Source organism: Watersipora subatra, chromosome 2 (genome assembly GCF_963576615.1).
Source record: "Watersipora subatra chromosome 2, tzWatSuba1.1, whole genome shotgun sequence".
Taxonomy (NCBI): Eukaryota; Metazoa; Bryozoa; class Gymnolaemata; order Cheilostomatida; family Watersiporidae; genus Watersipora; species Watersipora subatra.
Genome location: NC_088709.1, coordinates 13,760,369 through 13,776,196, shown reverse-complemented (window position 1 = coordinate 13,776,196; position 15,828 = coordinate 13,760,369). Strand labels below are relative to the sequence as shown.

The window sequence follows — 15,828 nt, the reverse complement described above, 5'->3', positions numbered from 1 at the left end:
GCGTATCAAATCGCTTCAGCAGTGGCCCTGCTTAACCTGAATGGGTTATCTCTGTTTATTGACCTTAAATAGCCATTATTATTTAATAATGTCCTCTTTTATGAAAATTTTACACATTACAAGTTGAAAAATTGTTTAAAGATTTTATCGGAAATGGTACAGAGGACACAGAAAAGTAAAAGGCTGCTTGATAATTACACAAAATTTGTTTATACGCCCCTGCCGTTAAACTAACAGCGCGCACTCGTTACGCTCGCTAGATGCAATCACTTGTCCACTACACGTCATTCTCTGCTTAGGCCAATGACATCAGCCTATCTTTAGCCTGCACGACTTGCCGTCTATCTGGGAGTAAGTTGAGCTTGGCTGTCTAAGCAGGGTAAGAGATCAACAGTGAGTCATTGCTCGGCAGTCATTGGGTTACTCGAAGCGATGACAAAGCCTGCACTGGCCATTGGACACGAATCTGGTTAGTTATCATCATTGCTTAGTCTGCTGGAGATGGTTGCAGATGCTCGCGCTTCTTCTGCTCGTCGCCATTTCATTATGTCAGGTCGTTCTTCTCCTCAACATGAAATAGTCGCTCGTCGAACATCTGATGGTTTTCTCATGTTTGATGTCAAATTATCGCATATAATTGAACAGGTTAGTAGAATCTAACATTTTAACTAGCACTCCTATGAGTGGAACACTTAGCTGTTGCTAGCGGGCCAGGAAATTAGTCAATTTAGTTTTACATAGAGTTATATAACTTATTCCAAAGATCGTTTTTGTCGAAGATGTGCAATACTACTGATATCAGTTTTTATGTAGGTTTTAGTCTAAATCTATTCCTGGTAATAGTCGCTTGTCTATAACTGATGCAACTAATAAACTAACAAGTAAGATTTAAAAACACTAGTTCTTCCCTGATCAAGGCATGTAGTGTGCAGGGTATGGTTAGTGGATAAGAAATTGTTAGAGGTCATTGAACTCTATCAGTCACATCTAAGCTGCGTCTCGTCTCATGACTGCCTTTGTTTGTCATGTTCTATTGTGCGGCCAGTTACTACCAGCATGGGAGTTTAGTAAACTAAAGTGTTAGGACCAGCGATGCTCAAATTCATCCTAAATAGTTTATGTACGTCTAGGCACCTCCTATGATCACAGGATGTTTAAACATACTACATAGCTTTACACTGGTATGGACATCGCCTATGCTAGTTAAATACAGTTGATTGTGATCACAGCTATAATAAGATAGTTTCATTACAAAAATAACTACAGTAGACACTCCCACAGGATAAATACTATGTTACAAGAACATTTACGTTATAAGGTTTTAATGTTATACGAACAGTAAAATACAAGTCAATCGCCTAATACGTTTCCAGATTTTCCCAAACTATATAATAGATGCCCCATAAACCCCTATCATTATCTCTCCCAAGTACGTCAAGAAAGAATACAGTACATTTAAGGCTAGCTATGGGACTCTTGTTCTTTAATTAAACTAAATTTGAGAATTTGCACAGACTTGATACTTTATGCTATATGGAATTTTTTACGTGGTACGAAACGAAAATTGCATGAATTCTTTACCTTAAATGGAATTTACATTATAGGAAGTTCACCTGTTATTGCAGCGTCTGCTGCAGATTGACACCTGGCCTTTGAACTGTCCTACCAAATCTATAACCTGTTTGTAACCTCTTGCTTTATTGCAAAAGTTAGCAATCTAACTATTTGCATCACACATTGGCCAGTAGTATAATAGTACATCTAAATGTATCTTATTGCCATTGTTAAGGATCTTTTTAAACTCAGTCAATTGGCTACCTGGGGGTGAGAGCTTTAGTATCAAGTTCGAAAATCCTACATATAGGTCATTTACCTAGCTCTCTGCGCTTTGTAAATGTCACATGATTGTTTCTCTAGCTGGCTGCTATGGCGATCAGCATATGCTGCTATGGCGATCAGCATATGCTGCTCAGGTGAAAACACGGTTGAAGGCTGGTTTGACAGCGAATACTCTGTGACGTAGTGTTCTCATTTTTCTTTTTAATTTTTCTCAAAGGAACTTCTTTATTTTCGCGTGATTGAATCAAATACTAGTAAATCACGCTGTCCGGAACCGTTAATTACCATCACCGAAATGGTGCACATTGTACAGGCAGTCGTGGATGCTCTGCGAAGTATCGGAAAAGTTTGACAGCTGCAAACTTTCCCGATGTATTTGCGGTGTATCCATCGGTCCACGGTCGACATAGTCAAGGATGAATGCCGAAAGGACAACTCCAACATACGGTGATATAGTGTGAACCAGCCTTTAGTCGATGGTACTAAACATACTGACAGGCAGCCAGTGGGGAGAGGATAGATGATTAGTGGTTTGTATATATGATAAACATCTGTTTCAAGGAGTGATGTGAGTGGAGGCGAGGCTACTCAAAAAAGTTGTTGTACTGCCAGATATTTGGTTAGAAGCTGCCGTGCTATATGAAAGTGCTCAAATAATTTTTACCCCCTGAGTATTATTTTCAGCTTATTTTAAATTACAGAACATCTTTTGTTATAACTAACAAGAAGTTTGGATTTATTGAAATCCATAGAAATATGGCGATAGCAAGCGGTGATAAAAACATTGTGATATTTCACGACTTCAAAGAGATCGACCTTTTACGGCATACTCAACATATGCTATGCATGCAATTCAGCCCTCTTCATGTTAACTACAAGTACGCCTTATTGCTGCCTTAATTTAGCCGAAATATTTTGTCATGATTTAATTATAACTTTTGTATAATTTCAACTACGCACTGATAATATAAAAACTGGAGACCTCTAACTAAAGCAAGAATACAAATATTATATAAGTGAGGTTACTTTAAATTTCACCCAGTTTTCATTAAAGTGAGTCTTTGGTATATCTCTATTGTTAGAGTGAGTCATATGGCATATCTCTATTGTTAGAGTGAGTCATTTGGTATATCTTTATTATTACATATCTATTGTTTATATCTGAATAAAGATATCCACAGAATAACATTTTCCGTTATACATTGCGTTCGTGGAAACAATGGAATCCTAGTCCCGCAGCAACTATCATGAATGGAATAATAGATCGAGCAATCTGCGACAGCCAATAATCATCGCCGAAGAGGTACGCATTGCGCAGACTGTTGTGGATGCACGGCGAACTATCAGGAAAGTTTGACAGTCGCAATGTTTTTCGACATCCGCGTTGCCTCGGTGATGTCATCAGTTTATGGTGCACATAGTGGACAAATAGTCAATGAGAGGACAACCCCAACATAATGTAGCAGTATGAACCAGCCTAACTTTAAATCGAAGCTCAATCCTGGCATTAAAGTTTCTTGTTTTTTGTAGGTTTTATAGCATTTTTATTCAAAATTGTGAGTCACTTAGAGTTAAAATTGATGCTTTGCAATCAAAATTTACAGCAGACGCTCTCCCTTAATATAAACCTATTAGTTAAATTTTAGTAAAAATAAATTTACAGATAATACTAAAATATTGAAGCAAAAGTTGCCTGTTTGAGTCATTCAAGATATTGCCAAGGATATTTGACCATCTCTTTTGTAAGCTGTCACAGGCTTGAGTCAGTAGCCAATCTAAGGGAGAAGTTTTCGAAAAATCACTGCGCGTAAACTTGCATCAACGGCTGCGTGCACCAAGTAGTTAGTTAGCGTAATTACTAGTTACTAGGAAGTAGTGTTGAGATCCTCTCTTACATAGGAGGGCCTTGATTACTTCGGCTTTTGCTTTCATGCATGAGCTGGCCAGGACTTGCTTAGAAAGAATGTTGTTATACACGGAATTTCCATGCATTGAAGCTTCATATTTCGTACCATTCTCAGATGACAGGAAACGCTCAGATCTAAGAGGTTTGATCTTGAAGATTAAGCTTGTCCAATGGCATTTATCTGTAAGGCTGGTTCACACATCATCACCGTATCTCAGTGCTGCTGCCACAATACTTCGGTGATCGTCGATGATAACGATGTTCACATTATCACAAACCCATCCGCGTTTGCATCAGCATTTTTCTTTTTAATTTTTCATGAAGACACCTCTTTGTTTTTGCATGATCAAATCAAATGCTAATCCCATAGCAACTGTCACAATAAGAAAAACATAAATCACGGTATCTGCGAATTACTATCGGTGAAATGGTTCACATTGTAAAGGCGGTCGTCGATGCTCGGCAAAATATCGGGAAAGTTGGACAACTGCAAACTTTCCCGATGCATATCCGTTGCTTCGCCGATGCCTTTCGCTTTATGGTTCACATAATCGATGATGGCTACCGAAAGGAAAATGTAGGATACAGCGTGAACCAGTTTTTAGGAGAGCATCTCCTACAATGGATCCCTTTGCTGGTTTAGTATTTAAAGGGTGAGATCTGGTTTATACTAAAGACTGCCCTTGGTTGTTCATATCAGTCACTTTTAGGAATTTCATTATGTTTTGCCAGTAATTGATCACCGTTGTTGGATGTTGACAGGAAGGAAGAATTAATTGGCTACATGCTCATAGTATGTATCAGCCATTCGTACGGAAAAATAGTACTTTTACTCTTTCTATTCAACTTTCTCGCTACCGAAGCCGATGCATCGATGTATCGGGTGTCGTGGCAATATAAGTACAGACCGTAAACAGATGTATCTGCTTATCAATAGCGTTTCACTTTTCTTTTCATTACGAAGCCTACACATTAGCTAGACCAATCAAATTTGGTCTCCAACGAAACAACCTTGTTGCCAAGCAATTCCAAGCAATAGCAGTTACTAAGCAATTCCATTTCAAATTATTTTTCAAACGAGAAAACCAGGTCGCTATCAACGTGGCGATCAAAAATTCACCGCGTTCGTTCAATGCAAAGGAAGCGTCAAAAATTTGGTGAGAGTGGGAGTCAATAAAATATTTTATACTTATTTTGTAGAAAATTTCGTTCTGAATAAGATGCATTTTACAGTAAAACAAAATATGGATTGATTCTCAAGATATTGCTTAAATACTAATGGTGTATTGATTTTTCAAAAGTCCTTTTGAATTAATTTGGTCAGAATAGCGAATTTAATGCGGTAATGAAAGAGTTAAAAGTAGGTATTCTACGCCCTTAACGTTTTTTCCCCAATCGTTGCTAAAGGCAAGGATTTTTGAGATTGTCAAAAAAAATTGCAAAAGTTGGAAGAGCTACTTTATAGTGATAAAAAGCAAGCTAAGGCTTGCTAACTATCAATTAAGTGAAAATATTATTTTCATGGATTGTTTTGTCTTACAAAAAGTTTTAAAAAACTAAAGGGTTGCTCCTTCTATCTAAAATGTTCTTAATTAATGGCTTGATGTTTGTATCACTATATGTTTCCATGACACGCATGATGCATAAGCTTGAGTCAATCCGTAAGATATCCGCATCATGGAAACGGCATAAATGCGCAAGTTAAGCGAGTTTTGTTTCTCGCAAATCTTCATCGATTGCTTCATGCTTGTTAATGATGGAAACGGCATTTGCTAATGATGCACATTAAAATATCGCGCAGACTATTCCATATAAATATTTTTACGTTTCAGTCATTTTTATTTCAATTTCAGCAGTTCGAAATGCTGCCAAGAATGACAGAACTGCTATTTATTAATCTGTAGGGTCAATAATTAGCTACACAGTATAAGTATTTTCACTGAAGCCTAGGCGTTAAATGCATCTTGCAATGTCCATAGAAACACTTAATTGTATGGTAACACAACTTACGCACAACTCCGAATGCGCATCGCATCATGCGTGTCATGGAAACATAGTGATTACCTGCTGACAAGGGCACCAGAACATTCCATTTATTCTACAGTTGTAGTTGTTTTGCTATTCATAATTAGAGATAGTTCATTGATTATTTACAGAATGGAAATGATTTCGATGAGTCATATTGACAACTAAGCTAAAGCTTTCAAAGCACTTATTTCATGTGAAGCAGCAGAAGTTAGCATGCAGTGACCTTGAAAATTATCTTCGTTCCAGCTATTATCTATTCTACTGTTATTCGATTATACTTGTGGCATTTTGAAATGTGATTCAACCAACCGTTGGTGAAGAGGTTCTAGGTCATTCGTTAATAATAAATTAGTTGTCCAATCAAATGAAAGAATTGATTCTATCTTGTCCAATCATATCGAGCGTTATTGAAAATATTCGATTGCAGCTCAGGCTTCAGTTGCAATTTTTTTTTCAACTTTAGCAATCGCAAAAAATGGCAACTTGGTAGTTTTTCTCAGCCAAAGATTAAAATGTTGAAGGTTTCGGTTTGGTTTATGTATATTTACCCTTTCTGTCTTCCATGGCGTCATAGTGAGTCCGCAGAAGTTTCATTCACAAAAATAAACTGAAGTTCACATTAACAATGTCAACCTCCAACACGAGAAGATAAAAAGGCATTAAAAAGGCCAAGAGACTGCCGCAACGCTTTGAAGGGCATCTTACTAAGCGTACTCTGGAGTTCCTTATGTGTAGAAATATGCGATTGAAGTAACTACTCTATAGGATGAACATAGTCGATAGATTTAATAATTCACGATTTCGTGTACAGTCAATTCCGCGAATTATTAAATTTCGCGAATAATTAGTTCTATTTTTAACACAAGAAAGAATAACTACTACCTCAAATTAAAACCTAGCCGCTAGGCAGAAGTAGTAAACATAGCCGAGTTCCAAATTTAAAAAAAATCATCGCCAGGGCTTTAAGTTAACCCCATTGCCAATGCATCACACTTCTTTACAAAATTATTCAAGGTTGTCACAAGTTATTCGGAATTCGGCACGGCATCATCATCGAAAAAAATTCCGATTCCAACTACATACCACTCACAGCTTTTGGAGAATTACGGCAGTCATACCTCTACATACGAGGGCCCAACATGAGAGAAACTCGAGATACGAGCTGACTTTCTAGCAAATTTCTTCCTTGAGATACGAGCAATGTTTGTGATACGAGCATACGAGTCAGTTTTTGATGGCCACTACACTGCATGGCCAAGTATGTGAGAGGCCACTTTCGAGAACAGCATCGCTCTCGGTCTTTCTCCTCGAATCAGTTTGCAAAAAGTTTTCAAAAGGCTTGCTAAAAGTTATAGCGAACTCCAAAAACTCCAAACAAGAGTGAGATATTACCCTCATCTGTTGTAGGGGGTTCAGCGATGAAGTAGGGAAGCACTGCTCTTGGGCATTGCTAGAGGATCCGAAAGCGGCCTAAACTAATTTACTAATACTTTTGACTGGGTGACAAAAAGTACTGGGTATTTATATTACTATCATATACAAGTTTTTAAAACTATTGGCAAGTTTTATTGAAAATACTTGTACTATCTGTCAAAAAAACGACATTCTTTGACGTGGATCAACTATACAGCGGACATAATATTTTTGAATCCGACATGTGGCAACAAGAAAGAATGCAGTGCCTTAAAATTGTCTCAGTGGATTTATTACGTGATCTCCAACGTTATGTCATAATCGGTTAGAAGCTGTCAATCAGCTCTAGGAGAAAGATTCACACACAGGCAAATCACTTGGAGCTATAGTGAACAAACGCTAAGCAGGTAAACACATCGGTGCCACCATAGTTGTTTTGGAAGTAGTAGGAAGGCTGAAGCTCGCTGGGAAATTCTAGATCAATTATCAGCCTTAATGCTGGTTCACAATATATCGCCGTATCTCAGCGCTGATGCCACAATACTTTGGTGATCATCAATGATAACTATGTTCACACTATCACATACCCATCCACGTTTGCATCAGTGACAGAATGTTCTCATTTTTCTTTTTTAATTTTCGCGAAAAAAACCTCTTTGTTTTCGTGCGACTGAAATTAATTACTAGTCCTGCAGCAATGGTCACAAACGGAAATAAATCACTCTATCAGCGACTTCGAATTACCATCTATGAAATAGTTCACATTTGAAAGGCCGTCATCGATGCTCGGTGAAAGATCAAGGATGTTTGACAGCTGCAAACTTTCCCGACGGGTCCGCGTTGCTTCGTCGATGCCATCGGTTTACGGTTCACATAATCGACGATGGACGCCGAAAGGAAAACACTGACATACGGTGATATAGTATGAACCAGCCTTATCATGGCTGCCCTACAAAAGATGCAAAAAATGAGTATACACTTTTGTCCTAAGCGTCCATACTTACCAAAGCATATTATAATGCTTATATGATTAATTATACGTTTTTAATTATAAATTTTTAATGATCGAGTTTTTATTTTGAAGCAAGGCAGCATAAATATGAAGTACTCCTTATACATGCAAATACGCTGTCACTTAGCGACAGCGTCTGCCATCGTGTCAACACCTGGAAATTATCTAGATTATTCATTCAATATTCATCCAGTTTCTCCAGCTTTCATCTCTAAAATTTGAGTGACCATCTAAAAGATCAATTTTCGTAAAACACATTCGGAAAAGTTTGCAGCTGTCAAACTTGCCCGATATTTCGGCGAACATCAGGGACAGCCTGTACAAGATGAACCATTTCGGTGATAGTAATTAGCAGTCGCTGATAGCGTGATTTATTTATTCTCGTTTATGATAGTCGCTGCGAGACCAGTAATTAATTTTCAGTCGCGCTAAATCAAAGAGGTTTCTTAGCGAAACTTTAAAAAAAAAAGGAAAACACAACGTCACTGACGCAAACGCAAGTAGGTTTGTGATAGTGTGAACACTGTTATCATCGACAATCACCAAAGTATTGTGGCATCAACACCGAGATGCGGCGATATAGAATTGTCCAGCCTTAAGAATTGTCAACTACGACAGAAGCATGCCTTGCTATTTTTACTGATTGCTTACTTCTGATTTTTAGAATTTCTAAAAATTCAAATCTCGTTGCAGAAATTCGTCTGATTTTTTGTGTAAGACGCAGACAATTTAAGGCCAACCTGCACTATCCTTGTTATAGCTAGCTCATGGTATCTTAGACTTTCATATTGATCGGTGTGAGAATTGTTTACCCAGATTTTTAAGGCGCAAGCGTATATGTTGCCTGCACGTGTACATGTAAAGGTGTCACATCATGATAAAGCATTGACATCAGCATTTTTAGCCTGAACTCATAGCTTACATTTGCTATCTCCTGCCACTAACCAGAGCAAAGCAATAATTGCATACGCTGATAGTTCATCAAGCCATCAACCCTGCCCAACTGTGATAGCTTCGAGTATGAGGTCACTGACCTTTGTCTTTTGTTTCGTAACAGGAAATGTTTGCCAATATGTGATTGGCTCAATGGGAAATCAGAGTTGTAATAGAAGGCACACAAGCGCAAATGAAGCAGTAATGGCTTGCTGACAAGCGCTGCTAGTAGTCTTTTATCAATTTCCTGAATATAACCTCGATAAGCAAGTTCCTTTTCGCTAAACTAATTGAGAAAATCTTAAATAGACTCAAGTCGACCTTCATTTTTACAACAATCCATTCCATAAGATTGTGGAAGGTTCCAAAAGCTTGTGGAAGGTTCCGAAGGCTTGTGGAAGGTTCCGGAAGGTTTTGGAAGGCTCTATAAGGGTGTCCGATAAGTTATTCGTACAAAACATGACATTATTTTTTCCATTACAAGTATAAGTAATAATTTCAACCTGTTCAAAGATTAAAAAAACATTGTTTTAAGCATTTTTACATTATTTGGCATAGTAATCTATATATTAAGATGTGAGTAATGCATGAAGTATATTAAATTTCTCTTTTGTTTGCTCTATTAATAGAGTAGTCTAGACTACTCTATTAATAGAGTAGTCTAGACCACTTTATTATTAAACTACTACAGACTACTACAGTATTTTTGTCCCTACTCATGCCTCATTTTCTCAAAGTCTTCTATAAAATAAAAAGTGTAGAAATGGTGTGTGTTTTATTATAATGGAAGATAAAAATAAAACAATTTACTGATACATATAAAGTACAAACAGTATGACAAAAATATAATGCATTTATGATAAATTTTTTTTATTTAATTAAATAGTTGGCCACTTTACATGTCGGCAAGAAAAGCTCCTGTTAACTATTTCAATACCACAAGCTGCATAGTACGACTCGCAGCCGCATAGTACGACTCGCAATCGCATAGTACGACTCGCAGCTGCATAGTACGACTCGCAGCTGCATAGTACGACTCGCAGTCGCATAGTACGATTCGCAGTTGCATAGTACGACTCGCAGCCGCATAGTATGACTCGTAGTCGCATAGTACGACTCGCAGCTGCATAGTACGACTTGCAGCTGCATAGTACGACTCGCAGTCGCATAGTACGATTCGAAGTCGCATAGTACGACTCGCAGCCGCATTGTACGACTCGCAGCTGCATAGCACGACTCGCAGTCACATAGTACGACTCGCAGCTGCATAGTAGGATTCGCAGCCGCATAGTACGACTCGGCAAAGCATTTCCTTATGGCCAAGAGCCGCTGGTGCAGTTTTCGCAGACTTTGTACAAATCGTTTCTGATTTGTACAAAGTCTGCAAATAAGTTAAAAATTAGCGTATCGTAATTGAACTTAACAAGGAAAAAATTATCTGCATGCGTCGATCCAGTAAAAATATGTTTGAACCCATTCTGAGCGTAGTTTCGCTTTACAAAAACTTATTTTTTATAGCAATTTTTTTAGCAATGGCCAGTCATGCTAGATGCATTACAGCTATGAATTTTTACTAATTTTTTATCTATGGACTTTGGGTGATTTTTATTGAACATAATAGGCCTACTACTGTGAGTGATCATTTATATTTTTGTCAGTAATAATGTAATGGATTTATATATAATATCTGCGATATGTTGGCCATTTTTGTTTGGCTGAGAATTTTGCCTTCTTCATGACAAACAACCGGTAGACTTGAATTACGAAATTATGAATCATGTTGTTTGCTAAGAACGGTGGTCAGCTTGGAATTTCTGCTGACTCCGGAACTACAGCCTACACGTGAAAGGATAATGATTGGACCAAGTATATAGAAACTTTAAGTTTATTGGTCTACCATTTATGTTTAGAAGGTATATAATAATATGTTACCTTATTTTTACTCAGTCTTTTTCCTGCTCTTATCTGAATATATTCTAAGCCTTATTCTATATTCAAGGTATGTTTTAGTCTGAATCAGTAAATAAAAGGAATTATAACCTGTGAAATTAAGCTTGTTGTTATATCTATCAATCTAGATTGTGGATAAGAGATTTTAGCCGCATGCTATGCTATTCTAGGCTGTAACGGCTTATCACCGAACAGCGTTGGTCTATCAATATCTGATTATCTCAGATATTGTTTGAGTTTGTACAACTTTCCATAGTCATCATATCACTATGTCAAGTTGATTATCCTATGTCAATTGATTGTCTCAATTACATAGGACTACGTTATTGAAGTGGCAATTATAACACGAAAGTCATCCTTTCGGGGTTATGGGGTTACACTAGTACTGTTCATCACAGTTTAGTGTAGCTGTGGGCAATATCAATAACCCGAAAGTCATCCTTTCAGGGTTATGTGGCTATGCTAACACTGTTCATCACAGTTTAGTGTAGCTATCTAGGCCTATTTAAATATTAGGGTTAATATTAATCTGACAGCATTTAAACTATAGCCCGTGAGTTCTTGAAGGTGTAGTAATATAAAAGTATTAGGGAAAATCCTTCACACTGGTGGCAGCAGTGGGATTCTATATAGTTTATAATGCCCCCGCGTCGGCGGCGTCAAGCGTCACCTGAACCAATGGCAACGGGAGGCGCAAATATGGACCAATTAGCTCAGGCTTTGGGTAATTTGAATTTAAATAGACAGGCAACTTTTAAACTACCTAAGTATGATGGTAGCGGAGATGTTGAATTGTATTTGCAGCAGTTCATTGATATTAGTGCTGCTAATCAATGGGAAGATCGAGCCGCCTTATTACATCTAAAATGCGCTTTGGAAGGGGCGGCTGCGGCTTGCAGTCGTGGGGAGACACTTGAAATCGTCTTTCAAGGTCTACGAGCTCGTTTTGGCATTAGTCCAAGACAGGCTAGAGATAAACTAGGACAGTTAAGGTATGAGAGTAACTCATCGTTACACGTACTAGGAACTGAGGTGGAGCGATTAGTTGATATTGCTTACCCAGCTGCAGGTCAGGAAGTACGAAACACCTTGGCCATTGACTCCTTCACCCGAGCATTAAATCATAATGCGCTTCAACGCCATTTGTTAGTGCTTCCAATTGAGTCAGTAGCTGATGCTGTGACAGCTGCTCAGGAGTATTTCCAAGTGGGAAATAACTCGGGAAAAACAAAACATCACGTTGCTTCTGTAGAAGTGGATCAGGTTTCTGTCGAAAAGAAATCGCCAATGGAGCAGGTGATGGAGAAAATGTTACAGCAAATGGAAACAAACACGAAAGTTATGCAACAGCTTTTACAGCAAAAATCCACAGCTACAGGTAGATCCTCCGGCCAGGCATCTAACAATGGATCGAGAACTCCTTTGCAATGCTATGAGTGCGGAGGCCCTCACCTAAAAAGAAACTGTCCCGCTTTGAAGACGGAAACCTTAAAGGCGGGAAACGGAGATGGTCCACAGCAGTAAGGCCTGCTGACTGTGGCAATACTGATAGGTCAAAAAGTCAGGAATCTACCAACGCTTCTAAATTGACATCACCCCAAAATGGCAAGGATAGTCTCTTGTCTTTGGCGGTAGATGGGCCCAATAGGGAGTTACCTCGTTCATCACAGGTAACTGAACCTACACGTATCAACCCCAGTTACTTCCTCCCAGGGAAGGTGTCGGGCAGACCTGTTCATTTTCTGATAGACTCTGGTTGTACGTCTAATATCATATCACAGCATGTGTTTGAAAGAATATCTAAAGGAGTTAGAGATCAGCTGATGCCATATGAGTCTCAAGGAAGACTCGCAGATGGTAGTCAGATGGAGATCTCAGGGACAATCGAGTTGTCAGGAAGACTCAGAGATATTGCTTTTGTGTCTGAATTCTTAGTATGCCCCGTCACTGAGGATGCGATACTAGGAATGCCATTTTTAGAAAACAATGCTTGTGTCATGGATTTTAGACTTCAGAGTTTAAAAATGAAAGGCAGAGAGCTGAAGTGTACTAATCGGTTCGGTGATCGACTGCAGAGCAAAGTTCAAGTGGTTCACAAAGTTACCATTCCATCCCATTCTGAAATGATAGTGAAGGGTAGACCATGTGGGAAAACGACAAACGAAGTTGGGGTAGTTGACAGATGGGAGGAGAATCCCAAGGCTGCTCCTGGGTTGTTGCTGGGAACATGCTTGGCAAAAGTAGGTGAGAAGTTGCAAGTCCCAATACGCTGCATTAATATAACACGAGCACCGATCGTGATAAATGCAGGTAGTTGCGTGGGGATGTTCCATGCGGTAGAGATTCCAAGCGATGGAGAGGTAGAAGTACGTCAAATAACAAATGTGTTAAATGAAGGTAACAGTCAAACTGAAGACCATCTCTCAGTAGGCTCTATGCCTGAACATGTGGGCTCTGTATATCAGGAAGCAATAAAACTTTGCACTACTGACAGAGAAAGACGTAGTATTGGGAAGCTGCTGATGGAGTTTCAGGATGTTTTCAGCAGATCTGATGCTGATGTTGGCCGGACACATTTAATCAAGCACTCGATACCGGTTAAGCCAGGAACTCGGCCAATTAAGCAACCACCTCGACGCCTCGGACCTGAAAAGGAAGCGGAAGTTGAGCGGCAGGTAAAAGAACTATCGGAGCAGGGGCTCATCACCCCGTCCAATAGTGCTTGGAGTTCGCCAGTCGTCCTGGTGAAACGTAAAGATGGAAACTGGCGGTTTTGTATTGACTACCGCCAATTGAATTCCGTCACAGAACAAGACTGTCATCCGTTGCCGCGAATAGATGAAAGTCTTGATGCATTGGCCGGGAGTAAGATATTCAGCACCCTTGATTTGATATCCGGGTACTGGCAGCTTCCCTTAGATGAGGATGCACAGGACAAATCCTCGTTTGTAACTCGAGATGGGCTGTGGAAGTGGACGGTGCTTCCCTTCGGGCTCACCTCTGCTCCTGCTTGTTTTAGTCGCTTGATGGAGCGGGTGATGAGGGGTCTTCACTGGAAAACCTTGCTTTTGTATCTCGACGATATTATTGTGTTCAGTGAGGATATTGATTCGCATATAGAGCGGTTAGCAGCTGTATTCGAGCGCCTACGGGCAGCGGGTCTGAAATTGAAGCCTCGTAAATGTGATCTTTTTAAAGCCGAAGTGAAATACCTTGGTCACGTGGTGAGTGCAGATGGTGTAGCTACCAACCCCGAAAAGATAGTAGATGTGAAAGGGTGGCCTGTTCCAAAATGTGTGCGTGAGCTGAAGGCTTTCCTCGGAACAGCTGGCTATTACCGCCAGTATGTTCCAAATTTCTCAGTTATTGCTAGTCCTTTGAATCGGATAACATCTACGTCTGCTTCTTTTTGTTGGTCGCCCGAGTGTCAGAAATCGTTCGAGACTTTGAAAGAATGTTTGGTGACTTCAGAAGTTCTCGGGTATCCAGACCCAAGCCTTTCGTTCATTCTGGACACAGATGCTAGTGCCGAAGGTATAGGGGGAGTTTTGTCCCAAGTTCAAAATGGTAAAGAAAGAGTAATTTCTTATTATAGCAAGTCGTTCAGTCCTCCTGAACGAAACTATTGCGTAACTAGAAAGGAACTTCTTGCTGTTATTAAGTGTGTTAAACACTTTCGACCCTATCTGTATGGTCGTCAGTTCCTCGTCCGAACGGACCATGCATCATTGATATGGTTGGCTAGAAGGAAAGAGCCTTCGTGTCAGGTGGCTCGGTGGTTGGAAATCCTAGGAGAGTTTCAATACAATATTGAGCACCGGAAAGGCGTCCGTCATGGGAATGCGGATGGGTTGAGTCGGATGACTTGCTCGGATTGCAGACAATGCAAAAGAATAGAAACGCGAGATGGAGGTCCAACCAGAGCTGAGGTAGTGACAGAACTTCTGGTGGATCAGAATAGATCATCTCTATTTCCACCAGATAACGTTGATTGGAGTACTGGATCATCTCCGGTACTATCACCTGGATCTTCGAAAATTGAATGGGAGAATACTGTTCTTAAAAATAGCGAACCAGGGGGCAAAACAACTGAGGGCTCATCTCCCTCACACTCGGTAAAAACTGAGGAATCATCTCCTGCTGTTTTTACTATGACCTCTCCGTCTGTAGATGGTAAAGTTGTGAGGTTACAAAAGCAGCAACCCAGTGATGTTGCCGACATCTACGAAGCAGTGGAAAGCGGGCAAGATATTCCCCGAGAAAAACTAGAAAATGGTAGCAGGGAACTGCGAAAATTACATAGTTTATTACCCGCTCTGAAGATCCTCAAAGGAAAGCTGGTACTGCAGATGAAGACAAACGGGCGAATGCGTAACTGTATTGTTTGCCCGACAACTGCCCGGAAAGCAGTTATATGGGAGACTCATCGTCTTACCCATAGTGGTATAATGCGGACTGCTCGTCGCGTTCGCATGCAGTGGTTTTGGCCCGGCATGATGTCGGAAATTCGCAAGCTCATTCGCACTTGCGAAACTTGTCAACTAGCAAAACACAGCAAAGTTCCACAGTCCGGAAACCGCCAACGGCTATACAGCGGCCGACCCTGGCAAAAAGTGGCTGTAGATTTAGTAGGGCCATTCCCCCAAACTGAACGAGGGAACCAATGGATTCTGGTCTTAACCGACCATTTCACAAGATGGCAAGATGCTCTACCTCTGCCTGACGCCACTGCTCCGGTAGTAGCAGA

The 15,828-nt window shown here is 39.8% G+C and overlaps 1 protein-coding gene across 1 annotated transcript in view; it reads left to right on the top strand.

The window, feature by feature from the left end:
- The first annotated feature begins 327 nt into the window (after positions 1-327).
- The window catches only part of LOC137387774 (uncharacterized), a 67,630-nt gene continuing 52,129 nt past the window's right edge, over positions 328-15,828 (top strand). Inside the window, exon 1 of the mRNA XM_068074286.1 lies at positions 328-645. Within this exon, the coding sequence (XP_067930387.1) occupies positions 502-645 (144 nt within the window). The 5' untranslated portion in view covers positions 328-501. The remainder of the gene's footprint in view (positions 646-15,828) is intronic.